The sequence below is a fragment of the Cebus imitator genome, unplaced genomic scaffold (assembly GCF_001604975.1).
Source record: "Cebus imitator isolate Cc_AM_T3 unplaced genomic scaffold, Cebus_imitator-1.0 Scaffold415, whole genome shotgun sequence".
NCBI lineage: Eukaryota > Metazoa > Chordata > Mammalia > Primates > Cebidae > Cebus > Cebus imitator.
In genome coordinates, this window is record NW_016107730.1 from 670710 (window position 1) to 695820 (window position 25111).

The 25111-nt window shown below is 52.7% G+C and overlaps 2 protein-coding genes across 2 annotated transcripts in view; both read right to left on the bottom strand.

Annotated features, from left to right (window-relative positions):
- NAGLU (N-acetyl-alpha-glucosaminidase) overlaps positions 1-4065 on the bottom strand; it is a 9089-nt gene extending 5024 nt beyond the window's left edge. Inside the window, exons 1-5 of the mRNA XM_017509397.2 lie at positions 3758-4065; positions 2740-3595; positions 1886-2033; positions 1141-1287; positions 870-955 (exon numbers count right to left, since the gene is read on the bottom strand). Coding sequence (XP_017364886.1) covers positions 870-955; positions 1141-1287; positions 1886-2033; positions 2740-3116 — 758 coding nt within the window. The 5' untranslated portion in view covers positions 3117-3595; positions 3758-4065. The remainder of the gene's footprint in view (positions 1-869; positions 956-1140; positions 1288-1885; positions 2034-2739; positions 3596-3757) is intronic.
- A 7220-nt stretch (positions 4066-11285) lies between these two features.
- ATP6V0A1 (ATPase H+ transporting V0 subunit a1) overlaps positions 11286-25111 on the bottom strand; it is a 67233-nt gene continuing 53407 nt past the window's right edge. The window contains exons 17-20 of the mRNA XM_037731655.1: positions 24948-24965; positions 19564-19681; positions 19084-19255; positions 11286-12855 (exon numbers count right to left, since the gene is read on the bottom strand). Coding sequence (XP_037587583.1) covers positions 12762-12855; positions 19084-19255; positions 19564-19681; positions 24948-24965 — 402 coding nt within the window. The 3' untranslated portion in view covers positions 11286-12761. The remainder of the gene's footprint in view (positions 12856-19083; positions 19256-19563; positions 19682-24947; positions 24966-25111) is intronic.

The window sequence follows — 25111 nt, forward strand, 5'->3', positions numbered from 1 at the left end:
AGCCTCTATTGCCCAGGCTGGAGTGTAGTGGTGTGATCTTGGCTCACTGCAATCTTTGCCTCCTGGGTTCAAGCAATTCTCCTGCCTCAGCCTCCCAAGTAGCTGGGATTACAGGCATGTACCACCACATCCAGCAATTTTGGTTATTTTTAGTAGGGACGGGTTTTCACCATGTTGGCCAGGCTGGTCTTGAACTCCTGACCTTGTGATCTACCCGCCTCCGCCTACCAAAGTGCTGGGATTACAGGCGTGAGCCACTGCGCCCTGCAGGGCTGCCATTTACTAGCACTCTGTGCAAAGTCACAGATAGATCAAGAAATAATTATAAACCCTACAGCAAAGTAAGGGAGAGATCCGATTTTACAAGTAAGGAAACTGAGGCACAGAGCAGTCATGTCATCTGCCCAAAGTTACACAGCTAGTTAGCAGCAGAGCCAGAAATGAAACCCAAGCTTACATCCAGAGCTTAAGTTTGTTTGTTTCTTTTTTTTTCGAGTTGGAGTTTCATTCTTGTTGCCCAGGCTGGAGTGCATTGGCACGTTCTCGGCTCACTGCAACATCTGCCTCCCCAGTTCAAGCAATTCTTTTGCCTCAGCCTCCCGAGTAGCTGGGATTACAGGTACATGCCACCACACCCGGCTAACTTTTGTATTTTTAGTAGAGACAGGGTTTCACCATGTTTGCCAGGCTGGGTCTCAAACTCCTGATCTCAGGTGATCCACCCATCTCAGCCTCCCAAAGTGCTGGGATTACAGGCGTGAGCCACCATGCCCGGCCCAGAGCTTAAGTTTTTAAATCCTGTTCTTAAGTCATGCTCTAGAGGGGAATAAAATTTCCTCTCTAAGTGGAGGGGCTGAGGGGAACCTCACCTGGTGATAGCCCTGGGAACATGGCCCGAGAACGCAGGTAGCACTGGGATCATGCCGAAGGAGCGCATCCGGTCCAGGATCCGGTGCTGGAGGAATGGAAGGGAGAGTGGTGAGCATGGCCATTGCTGTCCTAAGGGGAAGCCCTCATCACCCAGGACACACGGAGTCCCCCTGGATCAGTGAAGAGCCCCAGGGCCGGCCAAATACCACCCTCCCTGGGCCTGGGACCATCTATTACCGATTCCACCCCTTCCCTTTTCCGTCCTTTCACCTGCAGGTAAAGCTGCTTGATGTGCCAGGCGTGGGGCAAGGGGCCATCCCAGGTGTGCAGATTGCCCATACGCCCCCAGGCCAGGAAGGCAGGACCAGTAAAGAACTCATCAATCTCTGCCTGGGTCAGGCCCAAAGCCAGGTACACCTGAGGAGGAAAGGGTTCCTCACACATAGAAATATATTCATCTGCATCCATTGATTCATTCATTCAACAGCCTTTCACTCATTGCGTCTCTGTGCTGGGTGCTAGGGCTACTGAGACAAAATCTGACCCCTGCCAGCAAGGAGCCCACAGCTCAGGGGAAAGAGACCTGTGAGCAGGTGAGTTCACTGGGTCACCTTTGTCCCACGGGTGAGGAGATGGGGCACAAAGGGGCTTTCCCCCAAGAGGAAGTCCTTAGAAGGCTTCATGGAGCCAGAGTGCCAGATGGAAGGGTAGGACAGCTGTGTGAAGAGCTTAAGCAGCGCCTGGAGCAGCTGGTGTAAAACAGAGGCTTCCAGGGAGGCAGATCTAGTGCTGCCCCTGAGTTGGATCCAAGGGACCAGGTGATTAGCCACATAGGGGAGATGAGGGGAAGGAGCCCCATTCCTCAAACTGGAAGCCTCAGTTTTTAGGAGGCTGGAGCCATGGTGCAAGCTGTAAGCACTTCTGGAGACATACACTGTGCCCGTGCTGAGGGGCACGTGAAGGCACCTAGGGAGGCTCCTGCCAGGGCAGGAGGGTGGGGACAGTGGGCACGCACCCGCTGCCAGATGGCCTCCTGGCCGCTCCAGGCCAATGCCAGGTTGATCCCATTCAGCGCCATCCAGTCTATCTCTCGCTCCCAGCGGGCCCAGTCCCACCACACGAAGGAGTAGCTTTGCGTGCACACATTCTGGTAATAGCGGTACCTGCGGGCAGTGTCATGAGCTGGAGCGCATCCCACTCTGGAGGGTCCATGGCCCTGGGACAACTCCCCTATCCCCCACTTGGAGGAGAGGAGAGGGGCTCCAAAAACGGCCCTTCTGCTTCAGGCTGGGGCCTACCCCAGGTGGAGCTGGGACCAGGTACCTGGGCTGGGCTTCTGAGGCACCCACCCCCTGTACTCCCCCAGGGCCCTCGAGCCTGGCAGGTATTTGGGTGGCATATTCCACTTTCATGCCACACTGCCAGGGCCCCTCCTCTGGACGGTGTTTTCCTGGAACGGGGGTCCCAGCCCCCACAGTCTAACAGGTGGGCAGGGGGAGGGCAGCAGGAGCTGGAACACAGGTCTGTGGGTGGGTGGGGGGGGACGTCCTTCCTCAGTCCGCAGGTTCAAAGAGGTGGGGGAGGAAGGGAAGAAAATTCACACATCACCAATTGTGCACCACAAATTCTACGCCCATCATAGTGCAAATCCTCACAATAACCCTGCACGGCAGGCATCTTCTTTCCGTTTTGCAGGTGGGCCCGCTCGGAGCGGCAGAGTGGCTGGCTCAAGGTCACACATCTGCTGAGGCGGCGATGCTGGGCCTTCCTGCCAGCGCTCCCCACTCAGCCTCCCGGTTGGGGTGGCAGCGGCTCGGGGCGGGGGAAGTGGGCGCCTCGGGCTGACGCGGGGGAGCTGCGGGGCGGTACCTGTTGGGCGTGGCCTCGGTCAACTCCCCAGGCACGGCTGGCAGTGGCCGCGGCAGGCGCAGCTGAGAGCTGGACCAGGCCACGTGGCAGCCACAGAAGTCACGCAGGTAGCGGTGCAGCCCCGCGGCGGCCGCCACGCCCGTGGAGCCGCGCACCCGCACCAGCGCCGCGCCGCCGCCGCTCAGGCTATAGGTATCAAAGCCCGGCTCGGCCGCCAGGGCGCGCTCCACCGACACCGAGAAGTTTGCCGCGGGGCCGGGCCCCAGCAGCCGGGCCACGAGCGCCCGCACGGCGGCCGCCTCCCCGGCCTCGTCGCCTGCCGCGCCCCCAGCCCCAGCCAGGAGCAGGACCCCTACCGCCACGGCCACCGCTTCCATGGCCTCAGCCCAGCGGGGGCTCGTGACTGCCAGGGGGCGGGGCGACCCCCGTCCAATCAGCTGCGGGCCTCCGGCCACGTGGACCCGAAGGCCAAGCCGGGCCTCGGGGCCGGGAGTCTCGGCTTCCGGGTCCCAGGCTGCGCCCTTGGGGGTGTCTAGTGACCGCACGCGGTGGGGAGCGCGTGACCCCGGCAACCTGAAGCGTCCAGAGCCGAAAGGGACCCGCTGGCCCTCACAGAACGCCTTCAGGTAAAACCCGCTTTCACTGGCAGATAACTTCCATCCATCCAACAGTCTAATAAATACACTTTGGAGTTTACTTTGTATCGGGTACTGCCGTAGCTACTGCCCTACTGATGAACGAACGAGATAGACGGTCGCTACTGTCCCTGTCAGGGGATGACCTAGAAACCAAAGGATCTCCATCATAGTTGTGATGCTGCCAAGAAGTGCAAGGGTAAGGCTTCCAAAGGAAGTGACTTTTTTTAATTTTAATTTTAATTTATTTATTTTATAAAGACGGGGTTTCACCATGTTGGTCAGGGTGGTCTTGAACTCCCGACCCCGGGTGATCCACCCGCCTTGGCCTCCAAAGTGCTTGGATTACAGGCGTGAGCCACCACGACCGGCCAGGAAGTGACTTTTAATCTGAAACTCAAGGATGAATAGGAATTGGCTAGAAGAGGGAGAAGAAGAGCCTTCCAGACAGAGAAGATGCATCTATGAAGGCCCTGGGAAGGCAGAGAGCTTGCAGATTTGAGGAACTAACGGGCTAGGAAGTTGGAGGAGGGAAAGTGAGCCCAGGCTGGCCGTGGAGCAGGGCTGGTGGGCACGTTAGGGGCTGTCCATTGGCAGCAGCAGCAACATGACAGGAGCTGTCATTTTGTCAGAAGTTTCCAACAAGAGCGAGTCCATCTTGAACAGGGGCTGGGTAAAATGAGGCTGAGACCTGCTGGGTTGCATCCCCAGGAGGTTAGGCCGCCTTCTTTTTTTTTTTTTTGAGACGGAGTTTCGCTCTTGTTACCGAGGCTGGAGAGCAATGGCGCGATCTCGGCTCACCGCAACCTCCGCCTCCTGGGTTCGAGCAATTCTCCTGCCTCAGCCTCCCTAGTAGCTGGTACTACAGGCGCGCGCCACCATGCCCAGCTAATTTTTGTATTTTTAGTAGGGACGGGGTTTCACCGTGTTGACCAGGATGGTCTCGATCTCCTGACCTCGTGATCCACCCGCCTCGGCCTCCCAAAGTGCTGGGATTATAGGCGTGAGCCACCACGCCTGGCCAGGCCTTCTTTGTCACAGGATGAGACAGGAGGTCAGCACAAGGTACAAGGTCACAAGACCCTGCTGACAGAATGCAGCAGCCAGGTGCGGGGGCTCACGCCTGTAATGCCAACACTTTGGAAGGCCAAGGCAGGCGGATTACCTGAGGTCAGGAGTTCAAGACCAGCCTGACCAACATGGCGAAACCCCGTCTAAGCTAAAAATACAAAATTAGCTAGGCGTGGTGGTACATGCCTGTAGTCCCAGCTACTCAGGACACTGAGGCTGGAGAATCACTTGAACCCCAGAGGTGGAGGTTGCGGTGAGCTGAGATTGCACCATTGCACGTCAGCCTGGGCAACAAGAGCAAAACTCAGTCTTAAAAAACAAAACAAAACAAAACAAAATGCAGCAAGGAAACCAGTCAAAACCTGCTAAACCCAAGAGAGTCAGGAAGGTGACCTCTGGTCGTCCTCACTCACTGCTCATTATACGCTAATTATGATGCATTAAACATGCTAAGGACACTCCCAGCAGTGCCAGGCAGCTTACAAATGCCATGGCAATGTCCAGAAGTTGCCCTATACGGTCCAAAAGTGGAGGGACCCTCAGTTGGGGGGGAGAATCCCTGCCCCTTTTCTGGAAAACTCATGGATGACCCACCCCTTGTTTATCATATACTCAAGGAATAACCATAAAAATAGCCAACCAGCAGTTCTTACCGCTGCTCTGCTTATGGAGTTACCATTCTTTTGTTTCTTTACTTCTCTAATAAACTTGCTTTCACTTTATGGACGCTCCCCGAATTCTTTCTTGCTTGAGATCCAACAACACTCTTGCTGGGTGACATGTCAGAGCTCTGGCACTGAGAAGTGGTCGACTCAAGGGTTGGTAAAAAGAATTTACCAACTGGTTGGGTGTGGTGGCTCACGCCTGTAATACCAGCACTTTGGGATGAGGTGTGTGCATCACCTCACCTGATGTCAGGAGTTCGAGACCAGCCTGGCTAACATGGTGAAACCCTGTCTCTACTAAAAATACAAAACTTAGCTGGGCCTGGTGGGGTGCCCCTGTAATCCCAGCCACTCAGGAAGCTGAGGCAGGAGAATTGCTTGGACCCAGGAGACAGAGGTTGCAATGAGCCATTGCACTCCAGCCTGGATAACAAGAGCAAAACTCAGTCTCAAAAAAAAAAAAAAGAGCATGTATGCACATTAAGGCAGAGGCTTAGGGTTGTAAAATGAGTTTCAGCATGGCATAAATGTATAGAAATTTTACGTTGTGAGGGCAGAGCCCTCAGGAATGGGATTGGTATCTTTATAAGGGAGACCAAAGAGAAGCCCCTACCCACTTCTACCTTGTGAAACCACAGTGAGAAGGCACAGCTTATTAAGCAGTAAGTGAGCCCTCACCAGACACTGACTCTATAAGCACCTTGATCTTGGACTTTCCAGCCTCCAGAACTGTGAGAAATAAGTGTTTATTTTTTTAAAAAGTATAGAAATTTTAGTTACTTATAAATGTTAAAAGAGGCCTGGAATTAGATGCTGACTTTAAATACTAGGGAAGTTTGATTTTTTTTCTTTTGAGAGTCTCCCTCTGTCACCCAGGCTGGAGTGCAGTGGCCTGATCTCAGCTCACTGCAACCTCTGCTTCCGGGTTCAAGCAATTCTTCTGTCTCAGCCTCTTGAATAGCTGGGATTACAGGCATGCACCATCACACCTGGCTAATTTTTGTAGGGACGGGGTTTCATCCTGTTGGCCAGGCTGGTCTCGAACTTTTGACCTCAAGTGATCCACCTGCCTTGGCCTCCCAAAGTGCTGGGATTACAGGTGTGAGCCACCACGACAGGCCTTGACTATTTCTAAATTCCCCAGACAAGGAGTTTTGCCTTCCAATGGCCTGATGGTCAACAGGTGTGGTCATTGCTCCTTAGATTGCTCCTTATCTAAATTGCTCAGATAAGAACTTTTTGTCTGGGGAGGGTGTGATTTTTGCTCTCCTCACCTTTCTTTGGGTCTGGACTAGGACCCCTTTCCAGTAACAATTTTACAGATTGGGAAACAGAGCCAGAGGAAGGAAGTGACTTGGGCAAGATCAGTAACTAGTTAGTAAGGAGAGCAGCTCTGTGCTAGGTCCGGGAACTCTTAACTCCCAGAGCAGGGTTCTTGCTGCCCTTCCCCAGACAATGCAACTTATCGGGTTGCCTATCTGATCAGGGAGAGCTTGAGTAAGGCTGCCTGGGTGCTGGGAGAGTCTTTAGAAGGACTGCACTAGGTGTGTTAGGTGTGATGGCTCACACCTGTAATCACAGCACTGGGAGGCGGAGGCAGGTGGAGCGCGTGAGTCCAGGCGTTCAAGACCATGCAAAAACCCTGTCTCTGCAAAAGTTATTTGGGTGCAGTGGCCTGTGTTTGCGGTCCCAGTTATTCAGGAGGCTGAGGTGGGAGGATGGCTTGAGCCCAGGGGTTTGAGGCTGCAGTGAGGCGTGATCACACCACCCCACTCCAGGCCAGGCAACAGAGTGAGACCCTGACTCAAAAAAAAAAAAAAAAAACTAGCCCATTGTGGTGGCCCCTGATCATAAGAAGTTCAGGCAGGCGGATCACTTGAGTCTAGGAGTCCAAGACCAGCCTGGGAACATGGCAAAACCCCTTCTCTACAAATAATACAAAGATTAGCCCGGCATGGTGGCATGTGCCTATGGTCTCAGCTACTCGGGAGGTTCAGCAGGAAGGATCACTTGAGCCTCGGAGGTCAAGGCTGCAGTGAGCCCAGATGGCACCACAGCACTCCAGGCCAGGCAACGGAGCACAAGAACACATTATCGTATTTGTTTCTTTGTTTTAAGGCTCTGTAAACAGTGGTTGTGGGAGAGAGGGGAAGATTCAGGGACACTGAGTGAAATACTTTTTTTGTTTTGAAATGGAGTCTCTCTCTGTCACCCGGCTAGTTTTTTGTATTTTTAGTGGAGACAGGGTTTCACTATGTTGGCCAGGCTGGTCTCAAAACTCCTGACCTCATGGTTCACCCGCCTCAGCCTCCCAAAGTGCTGGGATTACAGGCGTGAGCCACCACACCCGGCCTGATCCTTTACCATGTGACACAACTCATTACTTTTCCTGTAGTGTGTGTGAAGCAAGCTGGCTGGGCTCTCTGCATGCTCTCCAACTCATCTTTTGCTCCTGGCTAGTTTACTCCTCTGCTCATCACTCCAGAATAACCTAGGATTCCTTCATCTCTGCCCTTCCAATGCAGTTGCCTGCCTATTACACAGCCCAGCTCAGATCCCAGCCCACCTTGCCAAAGGAGGAATGAGTCCTTCCCTATCTGGCCACCAGGGAGCAACCCACACCTAGGACATGGCTTGGGTAGGCTGAGGAGTGGAGGAGGCAGGCCACTTGGATCTGAACTCTGAGGCTGCCAGCTGGATTTGAGCTCCAATGCCCCTTCCACCCAAGGTTCCTGGGGCAGAAAGAAGTGCAGTCCCATCCAGTGAAGGCAGTGATAGACTTGTTCTCTCTCTCTACAAAGGCTGGGACTCACCAGGCCAAGTATGCCCAGGCCACCCTCCCACAGTTCTAGGACCTCAAGATGAGGGGCATTTCCTGGACAGGGGCACAGACTCAATAGACAGATATCTAGGGTCCTGGGGTTCCACAAGAAGGGGATCAGGGTATAAGGGCACATCCCTTAAAAGCAGGAGCAAATGGCCAGGCACAGTGGCTCACACCTGTAATCCCACCACTTTGGGAGGCTGAGGCGGATGGATCACCTGAGGTCAGGAGTTCAAGACCGGCCTGGCCAACATGGCAAAACCCGTCTCTACTAAAAATACAAAAAATTAGCTGGGCGTAGTAGTGGGCGCCTGTAATCCCAGCAACTTGGAAGGCTGAAGCAGGAAAACTGTTTGAACCCAAGAGGCGGAGGTTGCGGTGAGCCGAGATCGTGCCATTGTACTCCAGCCTGGGCAACAAGAGCAAAACTCCATCTCAAAAAAAAAAAAAGGACCAAATGGATGCAGCCATCCTTTTCCCCATCTGCTACCACAGGGCTCTGGGACTTCCTGCACACTCTGCAGCTCAGCCAGGTCAGCCCAACTTTAGCTGGAAGCAGCCCAAGGCCACTAGATTCTGAGAACTTAGTCTAGCCAAGGACTCACTGGCCCTGCTTCCTCCCAGTTTGTCAGACAGACACGGGAGAAATTTCTTCCCAAGGAAGCCCTATGCCACTCCCATTTTATTGAGATTATATACCATAAAATTTACCAGTGTAAGGCTGGGGCCTGGTGGCTCACACCTATAATCCCAGTACTTTGGGAAGCTGAGGCAGGGGGATCACCTGAGGTCAGAAATTCGAAACCAGTCTGGCCAACATAGGGAAACCCTGCCTCTACTAAAAATACAAAAATTAGCTGGATGTGGTGGCACATGCCTGTCATCCCAGCTACTTGGGAGGCTGAGGCAGGAAAATCGCTTGAACCCAGGAGGCAGAGGTTGCAGTGAGCCAAGATTGCACCATTACACTCCAGCCAGGGAAAAAAAAGGGAAACTCCGGCTCAGGGGAAAAAAAAAAAAAAAAAGCCTGGTGTGGTGGCACATGCCTGTAATCCCAGCTACTTAGGAGGCTGAGGCAGGAAAATCGCTTGAACCCAGGAGGCAGAGGTTGCAGTGAGCCAAGATGGTGCCACTGCACTCCAGCCTGGGTGACAGAGCAAGATTCCATCTCAAAAAGCAATTTACCAACGTAAAGTGTACAATTCAATGGGTTTTAGTATATTCACATAATTGTGCAGCCATCACCAGACTAACTTTACATTTTCATCAAAGAAACCCCACACCCCTTAGGAGTCACTCCACCGTAACTCTCCCCCCCAGTCCCATCCAGCATCCAGCCCCTGACATCCACAAAATCCTTGTCTCTATGGGTCTGTCTATTCTGGAGATTCCACATAAATGGAATCATAAAGTAGGTGGTCTTCTGTGGCTGGTTTTGAGGTCCATTCATGTTGTAGCATGTATCAGTACCTCATTCCTGTTTATTGTAGAATAATATCCACCATGCCTAGCCCACCTTTTATTTATCCATTTATCAGCTGGTAGACATTAGTCTGTTTCCATTTTGAGGCTTTTATGAATAATGCTGCCATGAACATTTGTGTACAAGTTTTTGTGTGCATGCTTCCATTTTTCTTGGATAGATAAGAAAGTGTAGCTGGGCATGGTGGCACGTGCCTGTAGTCCCAGCTATTCGGGAGGCTGAGGCTGGAGGATCTCTTGAGTCCAGGAGTTCTGGGCTGTAGTGCGCTATGCCGATTGGGTGTCCGCACTAAGTTCGGCATCAATATGGTGACCTCCTGGGAGTGGGGGACCACCAGGTTGCCTAAGGAGGGGTGAACCGGCCCAGGTCGGAGACAGAGCAGGTCAAAACTCCCGTGCTGATCAGTAGTGGGATCGCACCTGTGAATGGCCACTGCACTCCAGCCTGGGCAACAAGAGCAAAACTCCATCTCAAAAAAAAAAAAAAGGACCAAATGGATGCAGCCATCCTTTTCCCCATCTGCTACCACAGGGCTCTGGGACTTCCTGCACACTCTGCAGCTCAGCCAGGNAAAAAGAAAGTGCAATTGCTGGATCTTAGGTTAATTCTGTTTAGTATTTGTTTTTGGGACAGAGTCTCACTCTGTCACCCAGGCTGGAGTGCAGTGGTGCAATCTCAGCTTACTGCAACCTCCACCTCCCGGGTTCAAGCAATTCTCCTACCTCAGCCTCCTGAGTAGCTGAGATTACAGGCACCTGCCACTGTGCCCGGCTAATTTTTGTATTTTTAGTAGAGATAGGGTTTCACCATTTTGGCCAGGTTGGTCTTGAACTCCTGATCTCATGATCCACCCGTCTCAGCCTCCCGAAGTGCTAGGATTACAGGAGTGAGCCACTGCACCTGGCCAATTCCGTTTAATATTTTGAGGAACTGCCAGACTGCTTCAAGCAGCTGCACCATTTTACATTCCCACTAGCAGTGAATTGGGGTTCCAATTTCTCCTTGTGAACACTTATAATTTTCTTATTACTGCCTTTTTAGTGGGTGTGATATATCTCATTCTGGTTTTTATTTGCATTTCTGTAATAACTAATGGTGAGAGCTCATTGACCAGAGTTTCTACTCAAGACCTTATCTTTGAGGAGCTGGGTAGGGTAGGGACCTCAGGGCCGACTCCAGGGACAGGTAGCACTGTTAGGGAGGAGGGAGGGCTTTAGGCTAGGCTGGAACATGGAATGAACAGGGGGCAGTGGTAGTTAGCCTGCCCAGGTCAGGGCCCCTGCCCTGAGAACCCTGGAGGGAGGAGTGAAGAGGGAGGGCACAGAGTATGCAGTGTCTCACTAGGCAGTGTGGCGGGGAGGGGGGCCTCCTGCCCTGGATGGTCTGCCAGCTCTTCACCTGCTGCCTGCCAATTCCAGCACCTCACACTCCGCAGCTGCCCGGAGGAACCCGTGTGGAGACTCCACTTACACTAAGGCCAAGGGTGTCAAGGCTCAAAATAGTCAGGCCACTGGGCCCTGGAGGGCACACTTGGAGAAGAGGGAGAAGCGTGGGGAGATACCCAGTGCCCCCTGCCCCCATGCTGTCTGGATGTGCAATGAGTGAAGGGGAGAGATGAAGATGGGCCACCCAGTCCCCTCCTCCCACAGGTAGTGTTTGCAGAACTGCCTCGGCTCCTGCAAGTAGGAAACTTGGGACAAGTGAGAATTTCCCAAACTAACTGCCAGCCAGGCCCATTGCAGCTGTGGCCTTTGACAGAAGGAAAAGCCACAATGCTGGAGGAGGGAGGCAAAGGTTAGGGGTCCAGATGGGCTCAAGATGGCTGAGCCTGGAGCACAGGGGCTGTGGGCACAGTGACAGGCAGTCTCTCTGGGGGAGTCAAACACATTTTATTCAACACAGGAATGTCTCAATAGGAGGGCTTTGGGCAGAGTTCCCTGAACTCTGCTTCAAACCCCACTTGAAACAGAGTAAAGATCATCATGAAAACCCTGGATAATACGAGGGCAGGGGGCTGCACAAGGTCGGGCCAGGTCATGGTGGCCAGCATCCAGTGAAGCTGGGGCAGCCAAGCCGGGGAGAGAGGCCAGGACTCCAGGCAGCTCACTCAGAAAAGCCAGGGTGGGAGGAGGGCGGTGGCTGGGCCCACTCAGGGAATTCTTTCTACCACTGAAAGCGGTGGGGATTAACTTGGCCAGGGCAGCCAGGGCTGCCATGCCAGCACATGATTAGAAGGTTTGGGATGACGGGGAGGAGGCCCCTCGGCTGGGCTCTGCAGCCCTCACAGCCACATGCACGGCAGCCCTGCCAATGGCTTCCAATCAGCTAGCCATCAGTGATACTAACCTTCCCTGCCCAGGACACCCCTCCTGAGACCTGGGGCCAGTGTGGAGGTGAGGAGGGACACTAGGGGGCAGAGGCAGGCAGACTGCAGGCAGAACTGAGAGGATCCCAGTCCCATACTCAAGACATGATGATTAGGGGTGGGGAAGGTCTGAGGGTCTCCACCGGAAGAGCATCAGCCTGCACCCTCTGCCCAAGGCTGTGCCTGTGGGCAGGGCCCACGCAAGGGCGGGGAAGAAGCCAGCCGGGGGAGGGAAGCCCTGTGCACTGCAAAGCAGACAAAGCCTCTGCTCCAGGCACTCCCGGCTGTGCTATACACTGCAGGGCATGAATGAGGAGAGAGGAGAGGGTGGGAGTGCAGGGTGGGGTCAGGAAGGTGGTGTGGATATCCCATGACCCCTGGGGGTGACAGGGAGAAGCCACTCATGATGGTCCAGTTGGGTCCAGCTGAATGCCTGATAAACAAGCACTAGAGCGGGGTGGGCAAAGGACATAAATATCTTCCTGGACCCACCCCTGCTAACCCAAGAGTGGGGTGTATTACCAGTGTCCCCTTCTAGGGGAGAACCTGTATTGCTCCCTGCACTACTCCTGCTAGAAACTACCGTGGCAGGTGGACGGAACTCAAAGTCTAGATGTGAAAGGCATGGGTGCTACTTCCATCCACACACTCAGGGAAGATGAAAGGGCTACGGGATTGCGTGGGAATGCACAGACGCTCACCACCAGGAGGTGGGAGGGGCTCTCTGGTTGGGTGGAAGCTAAGAGGGCAAGGCTGGTGCCCAGTGGGTATAAGTGACAGCCAGCAAACCACTGCACTACACACAAATCTGGGGGTGGTGGGAGACCCAGGGAGGACTCTTCTATCTAAATGACTCACAGATGGGGTGACACGAATGTCCTGGTGCCCACGGATCACAACCAACGGGCAGAGGAGCACAGCTCATCATTGTGGGGGGAGGCAGGGTGGGCAGTGTGGGGCACGTGGTCCTCACAGGGGCTCACTCTTCAAACTTCCCTTCCCGAATATGCTCGAAGGAGAAGGGTAGGAACTTGAAACCAGTCCCGCTGTAGAATTTATTCTGGAACTCAACCCTGGAGAAAAAGAAGAAAGTTGTCATTCAATAGGAACCTTGTGAAACTTTTTGGGACTTCACAGTTGGGCCAGAAAGATGCCCCGTGCCCACCTCACCCCAAGCCTCCTTTCCCTGGAGGAGCTGGATAAAGCCCAGAGTACAGAACTCCCCGTTTTTAAGGCCTGGGATTCGCCTCAGCAAGAGTTCGATGTACAGAGGAAGGGATTTGCCCTCAGTTTCCAATCTCGCTCTGTCCTGCTGAGCAGTGTGTTTATACACAACTCTCTGTAGAGAGGCACGTGCAAAAGTTCAGTTAGCTTGAGCCTAACATTGTTAATGAAAAAGTGGCCCCAACGCCCCCTCCTGGCGGGAGCACACACAGCCCACCTCTAAGGGAAGCTCCTCCAGGGGCCCTGGGCAAGCAGGTCTGTTTGCTTGTTATTTTTCCTGGGGGGAGCTAGAAGAGCGAGTTTGGAGTGAGCGTTTAAGGCTTTCCATTTAAGGAAGGAAATTCCCAGGAAAGAGGGGGAGTTAGGAGGGGAAGTCTTCTGAAAGCAATGGCAAAAATATTCTCCAGCCACAAAAACATCTGAGAAAGAATTCTCTTGGGTACTAAAAAGAAGAAGCCTGAAGTCCCTTCCCAGCAGGTCAATATCCATGCCTGGTGGTCTCTACTGGGCTTTTTGCACTCAGAGGGCGGGAGGAAGACTGTCACATAAGTGGAGCGAGGCTGCCTTGCTGTGTTTCCTCCTGCAAACTCACCCTGGACAGCTGCCCAGCAACCAAACCACACCAAATAAGGGCAGAAAAATGCATGATTCAGAGGATAAAAAGCCCAAGGAGAGCTGCCCCGAGGAATAGTTTCCACATGGTGCTGTGTGACCCTGGAAACACTGGGGCCCTGTAGGAACAGGCGGGAGTGGGGGCTGGGGCAGGCTCCCCCAAGGTGAGGGGTCACATGCAGGGTGAGGGCTTCCAGGAGCTTTAAAGCTTCAGGAACCTTCTAGTTCCCTCACTCAGCCATTAGCCTTCAGCCTTCAAATGGGGCTTCCTCTCTCCACACCAAAAAGGCTGGAATTAGAGAACAGGGGCTGGGAGGTGGCTGGGGCCCGAAGGTTGCAGGGCTGCTTGCCAGTGGCACTGGGAGTGCCTCAGAGGCCCCTTCACTGGGTTGCAGGCTAAGGACTCTGGGTGGCAGAGCTGCCAGCTGCACCCCCTTGGAGAAGAGCACAACAGAGTTTTCTGAGTAGGAGTAACTGCAGGCGGCTTTCTCCCACTCTCACCCCCACATTCCACAGGGGTGGGCCAAGGTCCTCCAGGGAAAACAGGACTCAGGAGGGGGAGGCCACAGAGCTTCCAACTGACGTTAGCCCAGGGTTCTTGCAGGGGCAATCCCAAACCAGGACCCGGATCCACCCACATCCTAACACCCCACCAAAAGTACTTCTCCAAGTTCCAGCTACTGAGAGCACTTGTGAGGGAACGCAGTGGGTTCCTAGCAGTAGGTTCCTGCTTCTCACCCACTTCTGTTGGGTTTGAATTCTTCATGTTGAGTAGACTGTGTTCCCCTATGGCAATGGTTATTTCAGAATAGCTGAAAAGAGATTTGCATGTCCCCTTTTCATTCAACAGTACATAGCCAGAGAGTGGACTAGTCACCTGAGGGTCCCAGGCCATGATCTAGGAGTGAATGTCAGCTTTGGGAGGGTAGGCTGACCCCCAAATCAGTGAGGTGTCCAGAATGCTGACCCCCTGCCTGGCTAATCACAAAACCTTGCTAATCTCCAAACTGGGCAAATGGAGCAGCAGCTTTGTTTTCAGATGCTTGTGGGGGCACTGCCCTTTTCTTGGCACCCCTCCAGTCGCCTTGTCTACCCATAGGGCCCAGCGACAAGGAAGAAGGATATATGCCTGGGAGGGGAACATTGTACTGTGTAAACAGACAGGTGGCCCCCCTGACATACTGCCCAATACTGCCCCTCCCACCAGCTGCTGCTTTAGAGACTTAGGGTGGCCAGAACTGGGACATCTTGGGTCTGTCTTGGTGTCAGCCTGACTTCACCTTCCCTGGCCACCCTCATCCCAACCACCCAGCACAAAGCTGGAAAGCAATTTCCCCACCCGTCTCCCCACCCTCTCCCCCTGAACCAGGGAAATGTGTACTTCCTGAGAAAGTACAAACATGAAGTTCTCTGGGGCAAGGAGGGCCCGACCTGCCATCCTAAGTTCTTCCTTCTTGATGGGCCTCGCCACTGCTCTGCTCAGGGAGCGTCCAAGGTCTCGCCACACCCAAAGCCACTGAAATGCACCTCTACAATTCAACAGCTGTGAGGAGGGCCTCAGGAAGCCAGATGGGTGTCTCTATCATCCCTTCCAGCTCCAGCACTTGGCAAAGGCCACCTGGTGACTCAGAGGGATTAACTGGGGCCAAAAGACATCATTCCTGCCACGTAACAGGAACCCCTGTTTCCTCCAGTGGGTGAAGGAGGAAGGAGTCCTGGGGCTGCTTCCCTTTCCTGGTGGGGGTTGTGACTGAGTGCAGGCAGTCTGGAAAGACAATTCTGGGCTGAGCTGTTCTCTAGCCTGTTCTCCCACTCTCTGTGCAGTTCAGGGCCCAGAACACACATCTGTGTGAGGGCCCAAGTATCAGGGCAATGATGGCAGCCTGGAACTACATTTCAAGACTTCTGAGTTCTCTTGGGCAACCATTCCCTCAACTCCTCTGTGCTGTCATGCTGTGGCAACACTGCATTCCTAACAAGAGGGTGGTCCCTGATTCTGTCCCTTTAATCACCAATCTGTGTGTGTACAGCTGGGTGTACATCTATGTATATGTGGAATCTACTAGGTAAGGAGAGGCCAGTTTCCTTGGAAGCTAGGCCCGGGGCAACAGTGCATAAAAATCAGTTTGATGTTTACAGTGATAACTACAATCAAATCCCTGTCTCATGCCTTCTCTGAGGAAGAAAAGATGTCTAATTATGGTAGGTAGGAAGCTAAGCTTACATTTTTAGAAGGGAGTAAGAGAGCGAAAACTCAGGAGACAGAATAAGCAGATTAATACATTAACCTGCTCATTGTTTCCAAACATCACCCCCCTTCCTATGACACTGCTTGAATCTCAAACTAGTGGTTTATATATTATCAAATCAAATATTTTTCTTATTGTCCTCACTGAAGAGACACAGAACTTGCATAATGGGGCAGCCCTTAAGTCAGGAAACAGCAGGGATAAAGTGGGAGGTATGACGATGCCTAGGCTGGATGCCAGGAAGAATGGTAGCACCATCCCTGCAGCTGGGTAAGCAGGCCCAGAGGCTCCACCCCTGTTAAGAGGGCCACAGGGAAGATCCAGGCATCCTGGACATACTGCCACATTTTGCCAGGAGGGGGCGCACAGGCACCAATTTAATTCACTCCTGTTTTAGTGGTGGGGGAGGCATCCCACTCATGTGTCACAGGGACAGCCCTCGAAAGACAGGATTCTGGAATTTGCACAAAGGAGGTCTGCACTGTTTTTTCCTCTCCTGCCCAATACACTTATTGCCAAAAAAAAAAAATAAGTAACTACAAGTGCGACACATATGACAAGCCTGTTCCTTGCAAACAGGAACTGAGGGCATTCTGATGGTACCCTCTGCCTCCTTTTGGGGTCTCCTCTCACTCTAGACAGGCTAAAAGCAGTTTCTCTATGGAGGACCCCAGGCAGATGCCCTCTCTCTAGGGCATCCCCCACCTCTTTTTTTTATTTTGAGGTGGAGTCTCGCTCTGTCTTTCAGCTGGAGTACAGTGGTGCAATCTCAGCTCACTGCAACCTCCGTCTCCTGGGCTAAATCAATTCTGCTTCAGCCTCCTGAGTAGCTGAGATTACAGGCGCACGCCACCACACCTAGCTAACATTTGCATTTTTAGTAGAGATGGGGTTTCACCATGGGCCAGGCTGGTCTTGAACTCCCGACCTCAGGTGATCCACCTGCCTAAGCCTCCCAAAATGCTGGGATTACAGGTGTGAGCCACCACACCTGGCAAGGGCATCCACTTTTAAGTAGAGCAGTCACGACCCATCCTGGAGCACCTGCTTTCGCTGCAGCAGCACTTGATGTATTACTTCCTACGTGCTCAAGGTCACCTTGTCATTGAGTGCTCTGCGGAGGCCCCCTGCTTGGCATGACAGAGCTGGAATTCCAACCCAGGTCACCCGATTCAGAGTCCTGCCCTCCTGCCACTCATCACTTCCTCAGGCCTGTTCAGGAGGACATGGGAAGACATGAGGAGGCCACAGGCGAGCCTGAGGAGGATGCAACCCTCTGGCAACACAACAAGGTTCCAGCCCAGGCAACCTTGCTCTGCAACAGTGCCTTGCTCCCGCCCTGCCCAGGGAGTAGGTGACCGGCTACCCGCAGGGGCTGGAATCAAGGTGAGGTGGTCACTGTTCCCTCAAACCCAGGGCTCAAGGGACAGGAGTGAAAAGAAAAGGAAGGAGGCCAAAGGGCAAGAAAAAGTGAGTCCCCACAGGCTACTTCCTCAGAGGTTCCTGTGCACCGAGGAGGGCTGAGGAACGCTGCTTGGCGGGGTAAGCTGATAAACAGAACATGGGGCCAGCCAGACGAGCTGGGTGGGGAGGAGGGAGCCCGGGAGGGAGACAGCCAGGCCAGGGGAAGCCACGTCTATTGACGTAGCAGGGCTTTTGAAGAAGAGTACAGCCCAGCCACGTCTTGCTCTTCCAGGCCTTGCTCTCCACCCATAATTCAGAAAAAAACACAGCTGAAGCTTTGAGGAGGCTCAGGGGTCACTCAGCCATGAGAAAAATCAAAGATTACGGGGAGTGGGGAAGGAGTTTCTCAGGTTCAGATGCTGGATTTTTTTCAGGTTTGGAGAATGAAGAGAGACATTCATAGTCCTCTTCTGACCTTGAGATCATGAACACCACTGAGCATCCCAAGGGGCCTCTAAGGCAGCACCAGTGAGTTAGAACCCTATGCTCGTAAAACAGGGGTGAGTGCTTCTCTGGGGAGCGGGGCCAGAACTTCCAGACAGGGGTTTGAGACCCGAAAAAAGAGAATCACAACATGAAGGAGGAAATGGAGACCCAAAGAAGTGGAGTCTGAGGTAGAACAGCTACAGAAAATATAGGCTGCCCCAGTTTTTAGTATAAGCATATCCCATGCACATTTGGGAAATACTCATACTAAAAAAATTATTTGTTGTTTATGTGAAATACACACTGTATTTTTTTTTTTTTTTTGAAACAAAAGTCTCACTCTGTTGCCCAGGCTGAAGTGCAGTGGTGCGATCTTGGCTCACTGCAACTTCCACCTCCAGGGTTCAAGTGATTCTCCTGCCTCAGTTTCCCAAGTAGCTGGGATTACAGGCAGGTGCCATCACACCCAGCTAATTTTTGTATTTTTAGTAGAGACAGGGCTTCACCATGTTGGCCAGGCTGGTCTTGAATTCCTGATCTCAGATGATTCACCTGCCTCAGCCTCCCAAAGTGCTAGGATTACAGGTGTGAGCCACCATACCCGGCCACACTATATTTTTATGTGCTAAATCTGGCAACCCTGGTTTGAGGTGGTCATAGCCTCAACCACACCCCCGCTCTCCCAGTCCCAGAGGCTGAACTCATGCTCTCTCCACACACAGCCATTAAGAGTCACAGCTTCACTAAAGAAAACAAACAGAACCACCCCGAACCACCCTTCTGAAGAAGCTGTGTGCACGTACTGACCTCCATCCTATGGAGCCAGGAATCCCCCTGGCCCACAATGGAGCTGCCAGGGGTCCAACTCAATGACGCCCAGCACAATGACAGAACATGGAGGACAAAGCTGGGGTGCAGGGTGCTCTAGTCTTTCCTGCACTTAACATCCATTTCAGAGCTGCTTCCACTGTTCTAAAGACAGGAGAGTTATGCGCCAGAGAGAAAACCAGAAACTCTTAAGACCCCAGCAGCTCTTCTAAGCCAAAATCAGGAGCAGTGGGGACAGCTAAAGGCAGGGAGCGGGACCTGGCACCACTCACCAGCGACCTCTCCCTAGGGTCTAGGAAAGGCTGAGCTGTGCTTTTCTGTGGCCATTTTCTGACACTCAGTGGCAAAGCTGCTGCTGGGGTGTCCTGGGGTGAAGCTATTACAGGCCAGCTCATGTTCCTGCACAGAGCTGCACAGCTGTGTGGGAGGAAAGCTGCCCTCTCACCGCAGCTAAGGACACATCAACCCCCATGCCCACCCTGTCTCACTGCTCCTCACCAGTGTAAGCGCAGTGCGTGGAGAAAGGCCGAGAGGCCCTCCATGATCAGGAGGATGGCCACAGTCAGGGTGGCAAAGGCGGCGAAGATGAAGAACAGCGCCAAACCTCCCGCCAAGCTCTTCACGCTCAGGCCAATGTGGATCACCATGGTCCAAAGCACCTCAGACAGCTCTGGGGAATGGGAGACACAAAATCCAGTGCGGTTTGGCAAGAGGCGGCTGTGGGTCATGAATTTTGCTCTGCCATCCCCCCCACTAGGGTTCCCTGGACGCTGGCCTCCCACTGCCTTAGTGGGACCCCTGTGCAGAGCTAACCTGGCACAAGTGCCGAGACTCCTATCTGTACTCATTCTCCTTGGGTTCAGGAACCTGAATAATTCCAGATGCTTCATGTAATTTCCATTCTACTTTAGCCCCCAAGCTGAGAGAGCACCCACAGAGGGGAAACTAGAGTTCTGGAGCCTGGAGAGGGGTACTCACGCGCGTGAGCGAGGCTGAGGGCCCAGAGCCGCAGGTAGGAGGCGGTGTTGGAGATGCAGCCCAGGCAGTACTCGATGGTGTGGATGGCCTGGTGGACCATGGTATCCCCAAAGTCAAACTGTCATGGGGGGAAACCAGAGAAGATATAAGGCTAGGAGGGGAATGTGCAGGCATTCTGAATTGTGGCTACTTGGCACCTTGAACCTGGGCCAGGGCAGGGGACTGCACTTCCCATGGTTGGCACCTCAACTTTGGAGGGGCCAGAAGCACCTAGTGAAGCTCAGGTGGTGATTTCGCCAATGCCTTCCCCAGAAATCCTGGCTGGCTTAGCCCTCACCTGGGACACCTCCAGTCACCTCAATACACTACATTTTAAGAACTACATCTTAGTAAGATTCTTTTCAACACATTTGTTTTTCTCCCTCTTGGGCTCTGTGCTCAACAGCGGAGTGTGTGCTGAGTTGACAGCACTCCATTTGGGAAAGTGACTGTGTGTGGGATCTAAGGACCTGCGGAAGCCTGGCCTAGCTGATTCTCACCTTCTAGGCTATCGAGGAAAGCATCCCTGCTCAGAATAACCGATGGAGGGCAGGAAGAGATTTTCCCCAGACTGCGCTTCAGGAGATGGGCGCTCAACCCGTGCACTGCCTTGAGAAGACTAGGCCTCTACAGCCACTGTACTTACTCTTTCTACAGCCTTTTGGGAGCAAAATAACCTCCTTTTTCTTTCGTGACTTCTAAAGAGATTACATGGGGAATTTTTTTTCCCTACATGATTTCACCACCATGCACAGGGAAATCCTGACAAAGTTTATGGATTTCTACATGGGTTAAGGGCAGACAGCACATCGCCAGTTTCTTGTTTTGGTTTTCCTCAAGCTCCCTTTCTCCCAGTTTTCAATACCAAGAATTATTTTCAGAATAAAGGAATGGGCTGGAACAAGCTCTAGGGAGTATACTTTTAGGACTGCTTCAAGCACAGTCAGGGGTGAACGTGGGCTTCTGAATTTGGTATATTCTGGAAGCCCCATGTACTTTCCCTGGGCCTCTCACACTGTCAAGCTGACCAAAGACCAGGAGGCACTCCCTTACGGGGCTCCCCACACAGCCCAGACCAGAATTCTCTAAGCGTTTAGACACTCCTGCGGGCTCAGTGGCCTCCCCATCAGCCCATGCCCTCAGGTCAGGGTCTATTTTTCAACGTAGTTCCTTTCAAAACCCACGTGATTCCACTCCCAAAGGACACCAGAAATGGCTTGGGAAATCACGAGGACATGGGGACAGGAGAAAGTGGCTCGGCTGGTAAAGCCACAACAGCCCAGACCACAGGGGTGCAGCCAGCGGGGAGGGGGCTGGCTCTACCATGCTATCTCTGGGCAAATGTCTGCTTTTCCCTCACTTCTTTGGACACCTAGCCTATTTCTGGGCTTTTCTTCTGGAACAGGCTCTTCAAGCTTCCTTACTCTGAAAACTAGGGTAATCCTGGTTCCCAAAGTTCCCTAAATCCCCACACTGTGGTTAAGAGCTCTTTCCTACCACTGCTGGCTGCTGCCCGAGAGCCCACATTGAGAGGAAGAAGTCCATGGCTCCCAGGAGTGCTGATCTCTAGTCCTATGTGCTAGAGGCAGTGACCGAGGGACTCCCTTAGGCCAACCCCGTTCAGTGTTTTCATTCCATCTCAAGTTTCTCTCATCGAAAAAAAGTACAGGACAGAAGAGAAGCCTCGCTTCCAGGCCTTACCCTTGCCTTCTCTCCTTCATTCCCAGCTTCCTGCAGTTGTTCTTAGGAGAGGCAAGGATTGGGTAAGAAATCCAGCCCAGCACTTATGAGTCTGCCACTCAGCATACACCCAGTATGAGTCAGCTATGACTGACCATGAATTGCTGCAGGGTCCCTGTCCACATCCTCTGCCTCAGTTTCCTCCCTTCCCAGCCAGTCCTCACCCTACTGCACCCTGGCTTCCACCTTCACTCTTCCACAAAATGGCTCTACTTAGCCAGGTCACCGTGACCTCCCAGTTGTTACATCTAACAGATGTTCTGTGTCCTTGTTCATACCCCTTCAGTGTCTGTCACTATGGCCTCTTCCATTTTTTTTTTTTTTTTTTTTTAAGATAGTCTTACTCTGTCGCCCAGGCTGGAGTGCAGTGGTGCTAACCTGGCTCACCGCAACTTCCACCTCCTGGGTTTAAGTGATTCTCCTGCCTCAGCCTCCCAAGTAGTTGGGACTATAGGCGCATGCCACTATGCCCGGCTAATTTTTGTATTTTTAGTAGAGATGGGGTTTCTCTATGTTTAGCCAGGCTGGCCTTGAACTCCTGACCTCAGGTGATCCACCCACCTCGGCCTCCTAAAGTGCTGAGATTACAGACATGAGCTACCACACCTGGCCACTTCCTCCTTCTTGCAACACCTGCTTCCCCTTGGTTTTCCTCCTACCTCTCTGGACAGTCCTTTTTAGTCTCCACTGAGGTTCTTCCTTTTTTTTTTTTTCTTTTTTGAGACAGGGTCTCACTCTGTCACCCAGACTGCAGTGCAGTGGCACAATCTCAGCTCACCGCAATCTCTGCCTCCCAGGAGAATTAAACGATTCTTCTCCCTCAGCCTCCCAAGTAGCTAGGATTACAGACATGTGCCACTACCGCCCAGCTAATTTTTGTATTTTTAGTAGAGACAGGTTTCACCATGTTGGCCAGGCTGGTCTCAAACTACTGGGCTCAAGCGATCCGCCCGCCTTGGCCTCCCAAAGTGCTGGGATTACAGGCATGAGCCACTGCACCCGGCCACGGTTCTTCCTTAAACGTGGATGTTCTCTGGAGTTTCAGCCTCAGCCCTTGTACCTTTCTTGTGCGACTGCCATTCAGGGCTTCAAGGGCCACCCCTAGAAGTGACTCCCAAGCTCTCCATCTCTGCCTTGCCTATGTCCAGCAAGCTATACTCCTTCTCCTGGAGAACAACAGGCTCTCCATGCTCAACAAAGTACTGCTATCCTCTGGCAGTCAATCTCGAACCTTCTCTTACTCCTTACCTTTATTAAGGCACTGGGACCTATATCTTTTACTTCTTTACTATCTTATATTGATTCCTTCCTTTCCAACTCAACCTTACTTCACTTCAGGCTCCCTATTCTGTCCTGAATCACATCAGATGAGGTAGAGTCCATGCCTCCTGACTGTGCCCCTCTCCGACCCAATATACCCTACAACATGGTCACTGGGAGTACTTCCTCAATGCACCAGGGCTGTGTCACCATCAGCTTCACTGCCCTCTCTCGGGCAGCTCCTTGCTATCCAAATGAGGCAAAAGCTACTACAGCTGGTTTCTGCCAACTTCCAGTCTCACCTGTCCCCAGTTCCCCATTCCTGCCTCTGCTCCAGCCAAGCTGAATACTTGCTAGTCCCCAACACGTGATGAGCCTGCAGGTCTTTTGCCTCTGTGAAGCTGCATATGCTGGTGGGTCTGTACCCCTCCTCCTACAGGGCCTCCTCCTTGACCAGAGTAAGTTAACTTCCTTAGGGAATCCTTCCAGGGGCTCCTCTTCCACCCTCACTCCAGTATTGGTCAGCTGCCCTCCTTCTGTACTCCTATAGCATCCCCGGCACACTTCTATCACAGCACCTGTCACTCAGACTGTCTCCGCAATTTGGGCGGTCCTTGAAGGCAAGAACTATGTTTTTCTTTTCTGTTTCTGCAGCACTGTACATAGTGCTGGACACATAGAGGGTGAATGAGTGTATGGATGGGTGGCATGAATGCACCTGCTGAGCAGACAGTGGGAGAGGTGCCACTGACCCTTGCTGACTTGCTCAGTGGTCCTATTTCCCAGACAACCAGCTGGCCTGGCTCTGGTTTACAGCTGGACTGAGTCTCCGCTAGGGAGAGGTGCTAAAGCTTCCACTGGGCTGGCGCAAGGGCCTGCATGGGACAAATACATTTCACAGTCAAGCAAAATAGGGAAGTTCTACAAGTAGGCTGAACTTTTTTCTAGGAACCTGTTTTGTTTAAAATTGTTTGATAACTGTCACCGGTATCTAAATTTGGCTGTAGAGAACCAGACTGTGTATGTCTGATAAAGATACAATGTTTAGACTACTTGGGTAGCCAAGGGTAGCTGAATCCCTGAGTGAGCTGGGTGGCCAGAAACTACAGAGGCTGAATTAGTCTATGTTGTTGGATGTCCAACTTCCTGGGACATGGCTACAAATGAGAACATTGGTATACAACAGTTGGTCAGATGATCCTGACAATGCGGGTGCTCAGCTAGGAAGACATTTCAGAAGCAGTGCTGTTGAAGGTAGTGAGCCTAGGAGAAGGTTGGGCTCCTCACTAACATGGAGCGTGCCCCACCCATCCCGCCAGGTAGCTCAGCCAGGGACTGCACAGATGAGCAGTCCAGGAACACAGACACTCCTTGATGCCAGCAAAGAAGCCTCTCCAGACTTCAGGAAGACCAGACCCCGCCTGTGTTTACACAGAACAGCAAAGTCTTTCCCATTCCCATCCCACTGCCCGGCTAGAGAGGGCCAGAGAGTCGGGAAGGGAAAGGTACAGTTCGTGGGTCTAGGCATTTTAGAGAGAAGTGTTGGGGGAAGATGCAAACAGTGCAGCAAGGCCTTTAAAAAACCCAGTTTAAAGAGTGTGTGTTGCTAAGCGAATTACTGCTGAGCCAGGGGGCCCTCTACTCGAGATGTGGCCTGAACCTTTAGCCACCTTGCTTTCCGGTCTCCGTTATTCTCTATGTGTGGTTGATGTAACAGGAACTCCTTTCACACAGATGGTTTATTTCCTTTGGGATGCATCTGGAAGGCAAAGCCTCCTTTTGAAAACTGTCTCCCTCTCACCTGGGTCACATGGAGGTAGAGCTGACCCAGAGAAGGGTCCAACGCTCCTAAGTTGAAGCAACATCAAGCTGAGGAGGGCAGCAGGAAGAGGCTGGCTACATCTCAGACAGGGAGAAAGGGTAAGCTTTGCTCACAAGCACTCGGAGGAGCAGGGAGGAAACGGCTACTCCCGGTGGTTGGGAGAGCAACCACAACATCACAGGAGACGAAGGCAGAGGCCAACGGGCCTTAACCCCCAAGAGGAGTCACTTCAAGAATGCCAGGGCAGACATTACTTGTAGCTCCTTTCAAAGCCATTCTCAGAGGTATTAGATCAGCAAAGTCAATGAAACAAAGACAGAGGCGACCGACATGAGATGCAATTAATGGAGATGAGCTTTTTAGAACACAGGTTCACGAACTGGTTAGAAATGGCTAGTGAGATGCAGGATGCACAGGAGTCACGTGTGTGGCCCCAGGGTGAGGCAGGGTCAGCAGAGTGATCACAAGGATGGGAAGAGAGAAGCCCAGATAAACACGAAGGCAATGCCAGCTTTCATCTTACCACTTCGTCCTCGGTAGGCTTGAAAACACAAATTTACACTTAGTGGGGAGCCACGCCACACACAAGGCACAAGTTAGGAGCACAAGGCTACTAAATGCTTCTTGGGGAGGACTGTTCATGTTAAGTGGGCTAGCACGTTTGAGGCAGGCCTCTTCAGCATACAC